Source organism: Eleutherodactylus coqui, chromosome 12 (assembly GCF_035609145.1).
Source record: "Eleutherodactylus coqui strain aEleCoq1 chromosome 12, aEleCoq1.hap1, whole genome shotgun sequence".
Taxonomy (NCBI): domain Eukaryota; kingdom Metazoa; phylum Chordata; class Amphibia; order Anura; family Eleutherodactylidae; genus Eleutherodactylus; species Eleutherodactylus coqui.
Window position 1 is genome coordinate 118,041,434 of NC_089848.1, and position 18,804 is coordinate 118,060,237.

At 44.2% G+C, this 18,804-nt stretch overlaps 2 protein-coding genes across 3 annotated transcripts in view; one reads left to right on the plus strand and one right to left on the minus strand.

Moving 5' to 3' along the window:
• LOC136587203 (xin actin-binding repeat-containing protein 1-like) overlaps positions 1–8,647 on the plus strand; it is a 32,089-nt gene extending 23,442 nt beyond the window's left edge. For both annotated transcript variants that reach the window (XM_066585746.1, XM_066585747.1), the window contains one exon: positions 618–8,647. In XM_066585746.1, the coding sequence (XP_066441843.1) occupies positions 618–7,679 (7,062 nt within the window). In that variant the 3' untranslated portion in view covers positions 7,680–8,647. The remainder of the gene's footprint in view (positions 1–617) is intronic.
• A 3,325-nt stretch (positions 8,648–11,972) lies between these two features.
• The window catches only part of SLC22A13 (solute carrier family 22 member 13), a 68,422-nt gene continuing 61,590 nt past the window's right edge, over positions 11,973–18,804 (minus strand). The window contains exons 7-10 of the mRNA XM_066585052.1: positions 18,034–18,248; positions 16,280–16,388; positions 15,033–15,242; positions 11,973–12,410 (exon numbers count right to left, since the gene is read on the minus strand). Coding sequence (XP_066441149.1) covers positions 12,317–12,410; positions 15,033–15,242; positions 16,280–16,388; positions 18,034–18,248 — 628 coding nt within the window. The 3' untranslated portion in view covers positions 11,973–12,316. The remainder of the gene's footprint in view (positions 12,411–15,032; positions 15,243–16,279; positions 16,389–18,033; positions 18,249–18,804) is intronic.

The following is an 18,804-nucleotide window of genomic DNA, read 5'->3' on the forward strand; positions in this document are numbered from 1 at the left end:
ATTGCTTTCAATGAGATTGCAGAAGCACCAGTCCCATTGAAAGCAATGGGAGAACATCACGATCCTCTGCCAAGCTCGTCAGACCGAGCCCTAATGATGACGCCTCCAGCTCATATTCTTGAATGTATTATATAATATTGAAATAATTTACATATTCAAAGTCTGTACAACCAATGTGGTCCTGCATTTATAGTAAGTCTGTACAACCACTGATAATGTGAATAACCAGCATTATTTTTATACATAGTATTTTCAATGTTTTTATCTATAGTATACAGTATTATGTATTAACCCACCTGTCTTACCTATCTAGTTTAAAATTACCCTCCAGACAAAAGCTAAAACTCAGAATTTGACCTAAGTGGTAGTGCCAACACCCCCCAAGGTTACACATCCTGGGTCCACATTGTTTTGGAAATCCATAGGGGTCTTATTGCATCCTTGCTGCAGATCAAAGGCAGCAGTTGTCATGACCCAGCTAAAACTGTACTGAAAACTTTGGAGTTCGTGTTGACGCTTCAACTTTTTTGCCTTTTTGCCTAGAGGTTCACTTTAATCTGGTTAAAGATAAGAAAGTTATAGCCGATAAAATTTTTAATTTTGATTTACTTCTTAAGATGGCAGACAACATGAAGAAGTTATCAAAGGACGCTGACAAGAAACATGAAGAGGAATTACCTTTACCACCTCCTCCCAACACAGCACAGCCTTCCGTTATAGTGACTGGAGTACAAGAACAAGGCTTTATGCCTCCACCTCCACCAAAAGAGTCATTTTCCAAGTTCTATGAGCAAAGACAAGTAAATGAGCTAAAAAGACTTTATCGCCATATGCATCCAGAGCTGAGAAAGAACTTGGAGCACGCTGTGTCTAGAGACATTTCTGAACTGTTAAGCACTGACGAGCCAAATCAACAGGCTTCAGTTAGCCTAGATGCCGTTTTGCCTGGAGAGGTACAGTCCATGCGTTGGATCTTCGAAAATTGGAATTTGGATACCATTGGAGAACACCAGAGTAACCGAAAACTGACGGAAGAAGAAGCTGTACTCGGTGGTAATGTTAAAAACACTTCTTTGATGTTTAAAGGCCAGAAATCCAACAGTGGTGAAAGATCCTCATCTACCCTACATGGGGAAGATCAGACAAAGGGAGACGTTAAGACAGCTTTGTGGTTATTTGAAACCCAGCCACTTGACTCATTAAATAAAATCTACCCTGAAGATGCTGATGTCCAGCAAGCAGTCTTAAAGGACCCAGGCGAAAAAGGCGACGTGAAGGGAACCAAAATTCTATTTGAGACACAATCACTAGATGAAGTTGGTCGATGCAACTCTATAGAAGAAGATAACATTCTTCAACTTAAATCGGAGATACAAGAACTCAAGGGAGAGGTGAACAAGACAATCAAATACTTCCAGACCGAGCCCTTGTGTGCAATTAGAGATAAAACTGGAAATGTTCACGAGATTAAGTCTATTTGTAGGGAAGAAACGCAAAGCAATGATGTAAAGGCAGCCAGATGGTTGTTTGAAACTCAGCCTTTGGACACGATTCATAAGGACACATCTAAAGTCCAGGTGATTAGAGGAATATCATTGGAGGAGATAGCCAAAGGAGGAGTAAATGCAACCAAATGGATATTTGAAACTCAGCCCCTAGACACCATAAAAGAGACCCTAGACGAAGGAGTGTTTCAACCCTCTGTTGACGCTGTTCAAGGTGCAGATGTGAGCAAGCAGTGCACGATCTTTGAAAAGCAGACCGTTGACTCCATAAATGATAGCACTGATAGTAAGTTCGCTGCCGCAGAAGAAATATTGCCAGGAGATGTGAAGTCCACACTGTGGCTCTTTGAAACACAACCAATGGAAATGCTCAAAGGCACTTTGGAAGTCGGCCAATTAAAAAAGGTTGAACTATTAAATGAGGAGAAAGGAGATGTTCAACAAAGGAAGCATGTGTTTGAGACATGTTCTCTAGACAAAATTACCAGCAAAGAGGACGAATCAATGGGACAATATGTAAAAGGAGCAGAAGACATCATAAAGGGAGATGTGAAGTCATTCAAAAACCTATTTGAAACACTTCCACTTGAGAGCACAAGAAACCGTAAAAGTGTCCAAGTCTCTAATCAGAATGAAATTAAGTTGGGGAATGTGAAAGCAAGTCAAGCTTTGTTTGAAAGCACACCGCTTTATGCCATAGAAGATAGTTTGGGCAATTACCATCAGGTCACATCTGTCAGTCGGGAGCAAATAATCAGTGGAGACGTTAAAAATTACAAGTGGATGTTTGAAACAAAACCACTGGATCAGTTTAGTGAAAGTATCCAAAAGGTAGATATTATTAAAGGGATCACGAAACAAGAAATTATGGCCGGTGATGTCGGGACAGCCAGATGGATGTTTGAGACACAACCTGTTGATGTCATTCATCCCGATAAGAATGGGAGAGATGAACAATGCACAGCCCAGAAAGAAGACTTACAAAGAGGTGATGTTACCAAATGTCGATGGCTCTTTGAGACCCAACCTATTGACATCTTATATGATAAATCAGAGAAAAAATGTGAGAAGGAGCTTCCTGTTCAAGGTGATGTTAACTCATACACTTGGATGTTTGAAACTCAACCACTTGATTCCATCAAAGACTCTGAAGAGCGATATATAAAAGTAAGCATTGCTTCCCAAGACAACCTGGAGGGGGTTAATGTACAAACAACTAAGCATCTATTTGAGACCGAATCTTTAGACAGTCTTTCTTCTACAAAAGAACAGCAAAAACTGATAAGGTATTCGAGTCGTGTTGAAATTCAATCTGGTGAAGTGTCCAGGGTGAAAGAGATTTTTGAGTCAAAGCCAAATGCCTGTACCCCCTCTCAGAAGACAGACATTCCCGAAGAAGAAAACATACCAGCTGGTTCAGTCAATAAATTCACTTGGCTGTTTGAAAACTGTCCAATCGACTCTATAACAGTTCATGAAGATGGAATTCAAGAATTACCTCCTGAAAAGGATATAGAAGGCGGAGACATTGAAGGAAAAAAGTTTATCTTTGAGACCTATTCCTTAGATCAGATCCACCAGGACTCCTATGAGAAAGAGATAAATAAAGTACAAGAAGCTGTTACTAAAGGAGACGTAAAGACCTGTACTATGCGTTTTGAAACAAAGCCATTATATGCAATCCAGGACAAAGGAGGGCGATACCATGAGGTGAGATCCGTAAAGAAGGAAGAAGTTCAAAAGGGGGATGTGAGGGGTGCAAAATGGTTGTTTGAAACAAAACCTCTTGACATGATCAATAAGGATGAAGAAGTTTTCGTCATTAGAGCAGTAACACAGGAAGATATTGAAAAGGGCTGTGTCAAGGCTGCCCGGTGGAGATTTGAGACAGAGCCATTGGATTCCATTACTGACACTGAAAAGCACACAACTAGGGCAGTTGATGATATACAGAAAGGTGAGGTCCAATTAAATAAGCAGCTGTTTGAATCACAACAAGTCAACCAGAAGAAGTATGTAAGATTGGTCAGTGTCAGCGACGTACAAAAGGGAAACGTTAGGACGTCTACATGGCTCTTCGAAAACCAACCTATCGATTGTTTGAAAGGAGACGATCAGGAACATTGCGGTATCGTAAAAGTGCAAAGAGAAGACAATCAAAAAGGGGATGTCAAGCGATGCACATGGTTATTTGAGTCTCAACCTTTAGACAGCCTGAAAGATACTGAAAGCTCCGCAACTCCTCAAGCTATAGAAGGGATTCCTAAGGCCAATGTGAAGAGTACAACCTGGCTGTTTGAGAGTATGCCACTAGATAAATTCGACTCTGAAAGCTCCAATAGTATCAAACAGAAAGAAGTAAATGTAAAAGACACGCTCGATGCTTTCCTTTCCCATAATATAATTCAGCATAAAGGAATAGTCATCGAGAACAACAACGGTGGAAACGTCAAGATGATAAAATATCAGTTATCAACACAGACAGCGACTGATATTCAGAAGGAAGAAATTGTGGGGGGTAACCTGCAGAGAATCCTAATCCAGCTCCTCCACAGAGCCGATGTAGAAGCCCACGGCCTACTGGTGGAGGAAAACTGCAGTGGACAAATCACCGCAACCAAACTGAAACTTCTAAATCCTCTTCAGTCCACAGAACAGGAGGAAGAAAATGTCAGAGATGATGTCTCCAAAGCCCTTAAGATATTGGTAAATGAAGATACTTCTATAAAAACTGGTATCATCATGGAGGAGTCAGAAAGCAGCTCGGTCAAAATTATTATCTACGCTCTGTCCTTACATTGTAAATTTAACATGGCGCAAGGGGATATTCTCAAAGGGAATGTCAAATCCACAATTGGGAATCTTCTTGCATGTGGCCAAGAAAACAAATCGAGGAATGCAGTGACTCGGGAGCAAAACGAGAAAGGAAATGTGCAGTTATTCACAAGCTGCATTGAAAAAGGTGATCTTGAATACTTGAAAAATCTTCAAGCAGAGTCAGAAGTGGATGCTCTTACCTATTCTCAGAGCGAATCTATGCAGCAAGAGGCAAACGCCAAGCAATGCATGCAGTCAACTCATCAGTCAACTGGATGTGTCTTTGTTACGTCCACCCCCGTGTTCCAACCTGTACAACTTCATGTGAAAGATTGTCCTGTGGATGGAACTACAGGAGGCCCAGATGCCCAAAAAGTTTCATCTGGATGCAAAATAGAAAAAAGGAACATCAGTCTGAGTAATACTGCGGAAAATAACATCACGGTACAAAAAAGTACAGACGCCACGCAAACATCTGGAGGACAGAACACCTCTACACTGGATAAAAAGTTTTGTGTTGTCGGCTCCAACTCTAATACCTTACAAAACAACAGCACCACAAGCACCGATCTACAAGCTGCAATGTTGGATCTGAGACAGGCGACAGCTGAAGCTAGAACCATCCAAAAACAAGTACAATGCAAGTTACAGAACAACGTGCAAGAAATACAAGTGACCAGCAAGGAAGCAGAAAGAAACATAAAGCAGCCAGTTCAAGCAACATTGTGTCAAGAACGTGCAACAGTAACACAAACAGCAAGTCTGATGACCACTGTTAAAGACACACGGATGTCCTGTGCAAGTCTTCAGACATCGTCATCAGCCACCAAAAAGGTCAGTGTTTCTAAGGAGGAGAAAGCTTCACTTGAGAATAAAGAAATCATTAGTGCAGAAAGTAGCAACATTAAAACCGACGCTGAGCCCCCCAAACAAGCCAAAAACTATTTAAATCCCTTTAGTGATTGTGACTATAAGACACAAATAGAACAAGAAGAAAGGGATGAAGATATTGTCAGGGGAGATGTAAAGGCAGCAATCAGAGCATTACAGAATGCTTCAAAAGAGCAGAAAGAGATAGAAAAGGAAGAAGTCGTAAAAGGTAATTTATCATCCACCCTTGAATTGCTTCACAAGTCTAATGTAAATGTGTCAAAGGGAGACTTTAAAGCAGCTATGATATACAGAAATGCAGGGCAATCGTATGCGGCGTGTAAAAGGAACTCTGATGTTCAGCATATCAAAGATCAGGCTATGGCAAAGTCAATGCAACCATCTGATAATGACTCTCCTCCTTCTCCAGCTCCTGTGACTGAACCAGAAAAGTGCCAAGTCAACCCAAGTAATGTAGAAGCAACCAGAGATGGCTTTGTAAAGGTGACTAATCCAGTGCCAAATACTCAAGATTTCATTGCAAAGGCCTGTGGAAATACAGTAGATGAAAATGGTAATACCTCTCAAACCTGCCCGATGGTGCAAAGACAAAAGCCAGCACTACCACCAAAACCAAAGCATTTGTTACCAGGTGTACGGCCACCACCTAGACACAAAAACAAGGCCTCCTTGACTGCACCATCATCTCCAACTTCTAGGCCTTCAACTCCATCTGATGAATGTCATTTTAAAGGCATAACAGAGATCGACAATATGGCGGTACAAGTCCAGGCTTCAAGTAACATCCAGAATACTTGTGTTTGTCCTCCTGCAAACAGAAGTATGGAATCTGAGAAGAACACCCTTCACCATGAACACATACTATGCAGCCAAAACCATGAGATCACAAGTAAAAATCAGACCCACCAAGGAGAAAGAGTGATTAAAGCTGATCAAAAAGACAAAGACGATGCATTAAATGAATGCGCTGCTTCTTCAGAGTTTAACCTAGTTACTCATGCCGTGCCAGAAGACCACTTAGGACCAAGATCAGAAAAAGACAAAAATAAACCAAAGTTGCCTGAAAATCTAGAAGGTGAAGAGTTGTCATCAAAGATGTCGGCATTTGATGTGACACAAACAAGAACCGATGTTAATCATGCCGATAACAAGGATGTAGTCATGAGGATCAAGCAAAAAAAGGAATCCGAAGATGCAAGACGTCAACGATTATCAGTTCATATGGATGAAATAATGAAGGACAATGTAAAGGCGGCAACAGATATTTTTGAAAATTTGAGAAAACAGGATGAGTTGGAAATGATTTTGAAAAAAGTAAAAGAATTGGAAGAGGAGACCAGCAGTGCTGATGCAAAGTCCATGAAGGGGTTATTTGAGACTGTTCCAGATTGGGTAGTAAGCTCAAAACAGAAAGAATCCCCTCTGCCTAAGCAGGAAGAAAGACAGAAGGATGAAAAACGTGAGCTAGAAAGGGAAGATTCTGAAAGTGTCTCATCCGTGGAACTTGCCTTTGAGGACCTCGAAAGGGCAAGTGAAGAAATCAAACATTTAAAGGAGCAAACCCTGGCAAAAATTTTAGACATTGAGGAAACAATTAAGAAAGCACTTTATGCTGTGTCCAACTTAAAATCTGATTCTGACATTGTAAGTCTTTCAGGTCTATTCCGCGAATCTTTAGGAACATCTAGCAATACTTCCAATAATATAAAAAAGATCAGTATTGTCTCTAGTAAAGCAAAACCTGAAAAACCAACACAACTTTATGAACTTAAGTGTACAGAAGCTGCAAATCAAGAAAAAGCAGAAAGCAAGAAATCAGAGCTGGAGGTGACTAGTGGTGTCTCCAGTCGACTTTCTCCTACATCTCCTTCTTTCATCACCATAGAGTCTGCGGCCAGAAAGATCTCCCAGCAGAGCAGCAGTTCTCCACCTTCTTGTGTAGATTCAAAGCAGAACGGAGGCACGTCCCAAGATATACATGGCACAAAAGGCCAGAATGAAGTAAATTCCCTGGAGAGTTTAGATCCTTTTCAGCAGTGGAATATAAGTAACAATGGACAAGGATTGTCAACCGGATCACTTGGCATTCCAGTAGTTTATGTACAAGACCACAATTCATCATCAAGTCCCAATTCTCAAAGGCAAAAAAGTGTCTTAGAGTTAAAAACTGGGTCAGAAAGTCCCAAAGTAATTGGAACAACAATAGTTACTGAGAAATATGAAGAATTTGATCAGTATGGCAACAAAGTCGTAAGGTCCAAGACATCCACCACCGTTACAAAACAGTCAGACACTCATAGTTCTTCGACATTCGAGTTTGTATCTTCTCCTCCTCGTTACGAGGTGACTGCTTCTCCTCTTCTTAGAAGACATATCATCTCCTCTGCAGACAATTCCAGTAACAAAGGAAATGAGACTGGTGTAGTATTTGTCACTTTTGGTAATTCAAAACCAGCTCAGAAATGATGGGATCTTCTGTGATCAGACATTATGTAGACCAACAACATGGGTCACTATAATCTTAACTTGCACGTCTCCTAGTTCTTTTCAGTGGACTATTCTGTGAAGGCCTCTGGGTCAGAGCATTGTATTACTACATATTCTTCTTAAGCACAATAACTAAGCAGGCGTTAAGGCTGCAGGGTGAGACTTTGAACTTGGTATGGGGCATAAAGCTGGCCTCCACCATAACCATGTACACTTGGCCACTTATGCATGCTTTTTTCTCAATTGGGGAAGAACCCCTTCAGCAGAGGTTTACTAAATTCCCAGTGGAAAACAAGTAGACATTTTGAAGTCTCCTGAAGTTCACTATACTTGGGTACAGCCAGGAGACCCCCATACACATTAGACCATTGGCCACTCCCACCAAAATTGCTGGATTTGGTCAACTTTTATGGCCAGTTTAATCCAGATTACAATTAACTCCTACTGTTTTCCACTCAGTTAGGAAAAAGTAGTCCCATAATGCTTGAGGAGTTCCCGAAGCGTTATGGGACCTCATTCTCTTTGACTTAAATGCAGTATGTTATTTGGCTTCTTTTGGGCATCCTACATTTTATATATTGGATGCTCAAAGGAAATACAGTATTTATTGCCTTTTATGGTTGAGCTTGGTGATGGGTGGATTTGGGTGGAATTTGCCCATAGAAAGGTTTCCAGGCACATGGCGGTATCTTATAACTGATGAATCTTGAGACGATGCTGATTACATTTCTTTCTTAACTCTACCATAGTGCTAAGATTTTGTATGCTTTTCTTAACATGATGGAATTTTAGAACATTACGATATTGGAGATCCTAATTTATTATTTATAAAAAATTTTTTTTTAGAGTTTCTGCCTAAATACGGCATTTCTAGAAATCTTCACTTTGTATAGTACTTCTTTTATAAATGTTATCACCGCTGTCTGTGACAAAGCCGTTGTTTTTCATGTTGCATAATAAAAATACGTATTTCAATTAAATCTGTGTGTGGTATTTCTACCCTGATTAGAGCTGGTGCATATACAGTAGAACAATGTGTGTATGGGGTATTTATGAGGATATTACAAGTACCACTTGGCATTTACACCTTCTGATGAGAAGAGGAACTGCTTTTTTTGCTTTATAACTATGACTTAAAGGGGTTGACCCACTTCTACCTGTTTTGCTGCAGGAAGAACAAGGCTCCATATATTGCCAGTGGCCAGAGTTTGTATCACAGGCTGAGTCCTAATGAAGTGCAAGGCACTCAGCCTGCAGTACCAACCCAGGCCACTGTACACTGTATGGAGCATTCTTCTTCCTGCAGCAAAACAGGTAGAAGTGGGTCAACCCCTTTAAAGGACATCTTCAATGAACAGAAGTGAAAAGGGGCTACAACCTTCAGCTCAGTGCACCACATATGCAATGGTTGGGGTCTAAGCTGTGGCCCCTCCAGCCCTTGTTCTCCCTAATAACCTTCTGCCTGGCCAAGAACCCCATCCTGGACCCCTCCATAAATGTCATACGTTTGTCCTATGTAGATGCTCTGTGCAAAGCTTGTCCTGTCATATCCAGTGAGTGTGTTGCACAGCTGCGGCACTTGAGAGGTTAACTCCAATAAAATCACTGCCTGCATGTAAATGTATTAGTCTGTCATGTCATGTGGTGTGAGTGACGGTATAAGTAGGAGTGATTGAGAGCGGGAAAAGAGTTCTATCTTCAATCTGCGAGTGCGATCTTGTTCAGGGACCCAAGAGAGACACAGAGCCACATGGAAGCACCTTCAGCTTTCATGTAGGTGAAGATGGAAGAGGAGGAACGATATCCGTAGCGTTTGGAATGTGGATGTAGGCGAAGTGAGTCCCGTCAGCAGAGAGAGTCCTACCAAAAGTTCCAAAACAGGTATCCATTCACACTACAATCTTTTCCTGTGCGTCCGTCCATAGTTAGGATCACCGCACAGAGGTACTTTATTGTGACACCCACGTGTCTGCCATGCGAGGTGTGTATTGGCTAAGCCTCCTTTTAATAATTGTCTGCCAGAGTGTCTGCTGAGTGACCCCCTACCCCTCTTCCTCCTCTAGAGTGCTCCCAATCCGGGACCTGGTGACATACAGATAACGTGGACTGTAGGACCGTATTCATCCTGTGTATCCTCCCTACAAGTTATTCCAAAGTAAAAGTTATACCGGGCCCTAACCGTTCCTAGGGACCCGAGGTACTAGATACAAGTCTCTGTATTTATTTTTTCGCTATATAGAATACCGGTGTGTGGAAACGGTGGCGTCACGAGTGATAAGTACTACTACTCCCTGCATCCCGTTTATTGGCATTCCTTATCATAGGGGTGTCGAAGCTGGTTTGCAAATCTACACTGACCTTGGCTGCCCGGTAAGTGCCGCCGTGACAAGCCGGCATTTATCCCCCCCGGCTCTTCACGCTAGCCAGGTGTCCGGGGTCGCCCCTCTGGGGTGTTGCACATGCATTCGATAACTACTTTACTTTACCACAGTGAGAAGTCACTGTGGTAATAAGCCTGTCATGCAGTAGGGGTGGACCCACTGTGCCACTGGTCAATTTGGCTATGAAGTACTCTGGGGAGCAGCGCCTAGGGGTGCCTTGGTTTTCATACTTTAACCTCTTTTTGAGGGATCTGGTCTTTGATGCAGGGGTCTCTATGCCATAACCTCAAGAGCATTCTCAGTGCAGTGGCAGCTAACACAGAGAGGTTAGACACCATAGTGCAGTACCAGAGGGACAAGCCGTGACAATATCATAGGCAGGGTCAGGACAGGTAGACTTTATGGATAGACAGAGAGACAAGCAGAGGGACAGTCCAGGCAGCAAGCAGGCCAATGTAATCAAATAACTAGCCAAGGTCAGGACAGGAAAAGTAGGGAAAGCTGGGTGAAAAGGCATGAGTCAAGGCAGGAATCAATTAGCACCATAGGAGGACCAAACAGAACCTATTGCTCAGGCACCCTCCAGAGGAGGAAGGTACATTAAATACCCAGGGAAATGCCTGGATAAGTTAGGGATGGGAAAGCTGGGTGCACTTCCTATGGCCAACCCTAACAGCTGGAGTGAGAGCATGGCGCTGTGGCAGAGAGGTGGCAACAGTTGCCGGTGACCATGTCCAATGGGCAAGAAACGTAAGTGGAGGCACCACCTGCAGCTTCAAGCACCCATTGCAAAGCCATTGGTGATGAGAGGGCATAATGACCCCCTCTGTGCTTCCCTGCAACTTTAGATTGTAAGAACAAGGAAAATCAGAAGGAGTATCTTGTATTCATATTCATTTATTGGATTCACGTCTGGACTTCTCCTTCCTGCTGTATACACTTCTAGACTCCTACTTCTCCTTCCTCCTGCTGGATCCATTCCTGGAATACTACTTCTCAGGGTTGTTGGATCCACTTTTGGACTTTTACTTCTCCTTTCTGTGGAGCCACTTCTGGACATCACCTTCCTGTTGTGTCCACTTACGACTTTGACTCAAAAAGCTGCGCTGAAAACTGCCACAAAAATCTGTATGTTCTTTGCAAACTGGGTTCCAGTGAGGTGTCAGTAATGGGTAAAGTTAAAAGTGCGCCTACTGGTATTTTATACCATCGCCGGCTGTTCGTAAAACATTTCCAACATTTTTTTTACTCTTCCAATGCATCTAAAAAAATGAAGCAACTCTGCAAATAGTCTTAATTAACAATTCCCATCTTTTGGTGTATACAGCTCCTAGGCAGACCTAGGCGTCTCTATGGTAACAGACTACAAACAAACCCTTTGTAGTCTCATCCTGCAATCATACTCCTTTCCCTGTGTATAAGTAACTATTATAGATACAAGATATTATTATTGTACTTGTAGTCCCTCTGCATTGTATCTGTATTAGTGTACCTTATATATGGGGGCACGGACCATGCTGTCACACAAATATTTGCATAGACAGTTGAAGATTTTGACTACCTTCATCATGACTACAGATGAGCGAGCACGCTCGGATAAGTCAGTTACTCGAGCGAGCCTCGCTCGTCTCGAGTAACTGCTTACTGGTCCGAGCGTGCTCAGGGGGGGGGAGGGGCAGTGGGGGATAGCGGGGGGAGAGAGAGAGAACCCTTCCCCCGAGCACGCTCAGACCAGTAAGCAGTTACTCGAGACGAGCGAGGCTCGCTCGAGTAACTGACTTATCCGAGCGTGCTCGCTCATCTCTAGTCATGACCCTTTGCTCTTCCCATTTCTAAGTGTTGGCTTTAAATAAATCGCCATGTTTCTAAAAGTATTTATTTCAGTGGACAGACTCGGTTCAATGCGTCGTGGCAGACAGGCAGTAACAACCATATGTCCGCTGGAGCCATGTTCATTTACTTACAAGACACAAGTGCACAAAGATTTTACCAAATGCCGTCCAGCTATCGGTCGGTGAGTTCCCTATTAACACACGGCTCACCCATTAACGTCACGGATGCCGCATGAAATTTCTAATCGCCGTGTGCTTGGGAACATCGTAAATTGTTTCATTAATTACAGGCCTTCATAAATAAGTCCACGCAGGACGGCGACCGTCGCTGCGCCATCATGATGATGCCAAAATCAAAGCCAGGATCCTGGTCTTCACAATCTCAGTCAAACTTTGCTAATCCTTATAAACGAGTTCCTTTCTGCAGTCTTGAAGGGTCCTCTTCTACCTCTTGATGGTTTTCATGTATGAGTGTTTCTTTTGGAAGGGTATGAGCGCTGAAAGAACAGAACATTCAGGCATGAAGCTTTAGGCAAACTTCCATGGCATATTTTATACATTTACATGGCACAGACTTATTCCGCGGCGCCCTACATCACTTCATATACCCATTGGGGTCAAAGTCTAAGTTCACGTATCGGTATGTTTTTTTGGAGTATGTGAGGAAACCCAAGCAAACAAGGGGAGAACATACGAACTCCATCTAGATGTTGTCCTGGGTGGAATTTGAACCTACGACTCAGCGCAATAAGGGCTCCCACCCACTGGCGTTTTTTTCTCCACTGCGATGCGATTCTAAAGTTAAAGTCTCGCATCGCAGTGCGAGAAAAACACAGGCAGATATCCCAAAACCGCTGGGATATCGCTGCAACATCGCCAGTCTTTTCAATGGGGCCAGCGGCAGCAGCGCTAGCCCCATTGAAAAGATATGGAGAATGCCGCGGACTTCTGCCACAGCTGTCACAGGAGTTTCCTTCATCTCTGCGGGGACCGTGGGAATGAAGGAACCCTCTGTCACAGCTGTGACAGCTGTGACAGCTGTGGCAGAAGTCAGCGGCATGCTATCCCATGCCGATCCCATTGAAAGCAGTGGTTTCTGACAAGCCCTGACAAGCCCAAGCCTTGAAATAGAAGCCCTTCCCCGACAATCATAAAAAAGTGGCTAAAAAAATAATAAATAAGTTACTCACCTCTCCTGCTGTCAGCCGCATCCTCCGGCTGGCTCCCCGGCACTGCTACTGAGCTCTTTCAGCAGACGGGGATTTAAAAATCCTCGCCTCCTGAAAGGGCTGTGCAGATTGGCTGAGGGCTCAGCCAATAGCAGCTACTACTTAGCTATTGGCTGAGCGCTTAGCCAATGACAGATAGCTTTTAGCTATTCATTCATGAATAGCTAAGATATTGCAAGTTCAATCCCTGCATGATTCAGGTAGCCGGCTCAAGGTTGACTTAGCCTTCCATCCTTCCGAGGTCGGTAAAATGAGCCCCCAGCTTGGTGGGGGATAATAAGTAATAATTACCTGAAAGCGCTGTGGAATAAGTTGGCGCTATACAAATAACAAGATTTATTTATTCAGATTTAAAAGCCCTTAATAGGGATTTATCATGTCACATGAGCCCTATAAACTAAGTGAACAACTGCCTGTTTAGACGAGCCGATCCCTTGTTCAGTTTTTCTGCATGCAGAAACTGAATGATGAACCAGAAGCAAACAAGTTTTCATTTGTCGATAGGTTGGGGTGTACATTTACACTGAACAATAGGTTTCCTGTAAAAGGGCCCTAAGGCAGCGCTCGGGCCATTGAGCAGACTCCTTTGGTACTGTTGTATCTTGTCTCCACCGGAACTATGGGTAGAGACAAGGGTTTGTTTAGGGGGAGTGTCATGGAACGCCCACAGCTGCCGATTGGCTAGCTCACATTCCTCGTGGCTCGGGCGCTGTCATTCTCCCTTGCCCTCCCATCTTCCACGGTCTAACATAAGATCCCTTTGCGCCTCCTGTCAGTGTTTCTGCCGCTTCTCCTTCTTCCATCCCGCCTCCAGCGCTGCCTTTCCCCCAGGCACTCTCCCTGCCGGCCTCCCATTAGCGATGCACTCTCTCCGGCCCTGTCAGTCTCCTCCATCACCAGCGGTGTAACAGCCTGTCAGCTGTCACTTTCCCCAGTGCTCTGCCTTCTCCCCTCCATGCTCCAGCGCTGTCTGTCCTCCACTATAACTCTCTCCGCCGGCCTCCCATCAGTAATGAACTGTCTCAGGTGCTGTCACTCTACGCCATCTTCGGCGGTCCAATAGCCAGTCAGCTGTGACTTTTCCCGGAACTCTGCGTTCTCCCCTCCCTGTTCCGGAGCTGTCCATACCTCACTGTGAATGTTGCCGGCTGCTCTGCTCTCTTCAGCGCTGTTATATCAGCTTCTGTCCAGGCAGGCAACCATTGCAGCTGGCCCTGCTGTCTGTGTCCCTGTCCCCCAATGGCCGTCAGCTCTTCAATATACAAACTTCTGCCGCTGTCAACGTTAATGGCCCCACGTTCCCTACCTGGTGTGTGCCGGCCGCTGTTGGCAAGTTAGCCAATCAGCAGTTGTGGGTGTTCTGTTAAACTCCCCCTGGACAAACCCTTATCTCCATCCATAGTTCCGGTGGAGACAAGATACAACAGTACCTACTCCTTCTCTTCATTGTGTGCACACAATGTCCTCTCATTATGGATGGTATTTTTGCTGCAAACAGTAAAGAGAGGGAGTTCACTTAATGCATCAAGTGCCTTGTGGATGGACAGCGAGAATATGGGGAGACAGATGAGTAGAAAGTCACATTCCCGGACTTGCGCCCCTGTCCTGTAAGTGCATAACCCTAGTCTATGGGGCTCATAAGACGCAATAGGTCCCCTTTAAAGGGGAATTCAGATTTGTTTTTTTGCAGTACTGAAAGACAACTCAAAATGTTTATTGATTTTTATGCAGCATGAGCTGCTGACTGTTTTATCCCTTTAACCAGACGTACGTAGATGTTCCCATTCTATTGCATGCCAGTGTCAGGTGACTGACGAGAACTCATGTGTCATCTCTGCAGTCCAATGTTATAACCTGTCAGACCTTCCGACGGAGCACAACTAGATTTACCTTGGAACGCCATTGGCTTCTTGAGCGTGATCTTGAAGGTCCTTGTTTAGTGTCTCTGGTAATAGGAAGCAGAGGAGACCTCCGATGATGGGGCCACTGCCATAAATGGCCATCGGTATAGCCGAGTGATACCTATCCAGAAGAATAATAAGTGGAGCAATGATCCCAGCGACTCGGGCTGTCATGGAGCAGAGCCCCACTCCGTTTTGCCTGGGAACAGACAAAATGTCACCATGAGGCATCACAATTACATTGTTTAGGCTCTAACATATCTTCAATGAAAATGGAAATCTGAGGAAAATTTCGAAATTTCCCTAACCTTTCTGGTTATTGTCATTATCCCAAACGTCCATATACAGGGGGTGGACAAAAATATGTAAACACAGTATGAAATGCATCCCTTAAATTACATGGGATTATAAATCATATTCCAATAAGACATGTAGTGACTGATTTTAAGTAGAGGTACTAAGACACCGATGCTGCAGGGCACAAATAAACATCTGCCGGAGCAACAAGGTTCCATTGGTCAGGAGTTTGAGATACTCAGTTGCTGTTACCAGCTGGCTCCATAAACCTCCCAGAGCAGGGCAAGAGGTGAAGTAAACACAAATGTGGCGGGAAAGCTCTCAGCCAAGCAATCAAAAGGGCAGCTCAGTGCTAATGATTAAAACCCCATGCATTTCGTGCAGTATTTCCATATTTTTGTCCACCCCTTGTAAATCGTCAAACTGAACTCCAGTTCCTTTTTCGCTGACCTGCTCCAACATTGTGTTCCATGCAGCTTCAGATATCAACATTAATTTAAAAAGCAGCCGGGGAGGGCAAAAACTACATTTCCCACAATGTCTAATTGCCAGTTATTGATGAGTGCACATTCAGAATTGTACAAACTGTGTCGTCTTTACAGAAATTGAAGGCAATGATCAGTAAACAAGGAGAATACAGGACGTAACCGTTGGATACCAATGGAGAACTCAGTGGAGGGGGAGACCACAGGAAAAGCAATATCTCTGCCACTTTGTAAAAGAGGTTATAAAGTTATATTGTAAAATGACATGTTATCACCTTATGAAGCGGATAGCCTTGACTTTGAATCGCTGGAATACCCCTTTAACCACCCTAATACAGTGGCATATGCAGGTATCATGGTGGCACACTGAGTAGTAATGTAATGCCTCCGCATGCTACCACAACTTCTCTGCACACGGCTCTGCTCGCTCTACACTTTTCCGTCTACCTCTCACCTGATGATTGTGGGGAATAACTCTGCAGCGTAGATATAGCAGGTGGAGAAGGAGGCGGCAATGGCGAATTTCCCAATAACTGCGAGCGCGGTGATGACAATCGGTAATGCTGAAAGAAAAAAACATTTCACAACTTAGTTTCCAATTAAGGACATGAAAGTACAGTGTGATAAAATAATGAGAAGAGGAGGCAGAGCTAATATACAGTAAGTCCCTTTCACACGGGACGACTGTTGGGCGCAGAAGTTCCTGACGGTCATCCCAGCGACAATCATTCTTGTGCTTTTACAGAGGAGCGATCATCGCTTAGTGAATGGACGTCTTCCGGCCGCCCGCCTCCATTCACAGTAAACAGGCAGTAATTCATAGATGAGCGACTGCCTGTTTACATCGGGATGATAGTCGTTTGATGTTTATACCTGAAGAAACCAAAAGATGAACAATAAGTGAATGAATTCTCATTCATCGTTCAGATCCTGCAGGTATTTACAACTAATTAATATCGTTTGCAGATTCCCGCAATCAAAACCATAATTGGTCCATGTGAAAGGACCCTTAAAAGAAGGAGCCAGAACCAGTACTAAGACGATGCAGCAAGCGCTGGTTCAATCAAAAGCCACGTCCTGCAGCGCCATGTACAGCAGCCAAGGATGCATGCTTCCGGGCACGGCGAGAGGATTGAAGAGGCTGCCAGGCGGCACTACCAAATGCCAATTACACTGACAGAGGAGCTATTTGGTCCGCTCAGACAGCGGGGCCGATGACTAACTGTGGCGTACACTGCATTTACACTTCTTTATACTCTACATGTACGAGGGCGTACCAAAGAGAACCGGGAGTCTTCCTCCGGTGGTCGGGGGGTTACTAGTACCGGCTTCTGTTGCTCAGTGAATGTCTGCGGACCCCTTCAGAGGCGGTCTGCCAGCCGACGTTGTTGGGGAAGGTTGCATTCGGCTCCAGTGATTTTTTCAACAAGTTGTTCAGGTTTTCAGGTTGTTCAGTTTCCTTTTGCACTGCTCAAAGCACTCGTGAAAAAAGTCGCACAGAGCGAGATCGGATGAATACGGAGGGTGAGACCAGGGTGCGGTTCTTCGTAAAAAATTGCTGAACGCTCAGCGCTGTGTGTGCACACAGATGACCGGTCCTTCCACCATGACAACGCACCTGCCACACAGCGCTGAGTGTTGAGGAATTTTTGGTGAAAAATGACACCCTTGCCCCCCCCTCCGCCGTATTCATCTTTTCGCGCTCCGTACAACTTTTTTTTTTACAAGTGTTTTAAGCAGTGGAAAAGGAAATACCGTTTCACAGCTGCACGTTGTTCGTAGGAATCCACTATCACAAAATAGGCAAAACAACTCGTAAAAAAAAAAATCACTGGAGCCGAACGCAACGATCCCTAACAACGTTGGCCGGTGTACCGCCGCAGAAGGGGTCCGCAGACATTCATAGAGCAACAGAAGATGGTACTAGTAAACCCCCGACCACCGGAGTTAGGCTCCTGGTGCTGTGGGTGTCCCCTTGTATATATTCCATAGACATGGGTGCTGACCGTAACCACCAAACACCCTGTATTTCCACCCCCATATACCGTAATGTGCCGTATATTCCATAGACTTCTATACTAAATTGAATTCTATGTGAACATTTTAATCACCAGTTTTGGGCAGTTTTCCTGGAAAGACCCAATATTGTTCCCTAAAGTAAATCTCCTTTAAGAAGTGACATACGAAGGGCATCGCATCATGTCTTACTCTTTGGTATGGCGGTGATGATGAGACAGGCAGCTCCTCCCAGTAAGAGACACAGCAACTGACTTTGTTTCCGTCCAAGGATCTCCACCATGAACATGGATCCAAGACGAGCGGGAATTTCTACCGCTCCGAATATCAGCTGCGTGAGATATATGTCCAGCCCGAAGCTGCCAACATTTAGACTTAGACCGTAATACACCAGACTGTTCACAAACCTGCAGATCAGAAACCGACAACGAAACTCAACATGAAATAATATAATGACGGAGGCTGCTACAATAAGCGTCATATAGTATGCAGGGCTGCAAAAAGACATATGTCCATCCAGTTCAGCCTATTACCCCCAAGTGGCATCAGATACGGGCTTCCTGCAGTACAGGGGGGCCTTATCTTCTGGGTTCCCCACTAGACAGCAGTACTTGCAGGGCTTAATAGGCTTAAATAAGGACCAGGTGCTGCATGACAACTATTAGCAGCCTTGAAAAGTAAGGTTCTCACCCGCAGCACAGGGGTCGCCCCAATTATGGGTCAGGCTAGAGATATGCAGCGCCAAAACAGGAGACCAAACCAGAAGGGCTCCAAAATTGTAATCCAGTAATAGAGTAAATGGCAGCATATGCTTGAGGAAGGCCATCACGGCCAAAACGTCGCTTTTCATGTGATGGGGCAATAAAGGACTTTTTTGCACTATTTACATCTGCATATGCTGCCATTTACTCTATTACAGGATAACCATTAGCAACCTGTGATCACATTGCTGGGGGGCTGATG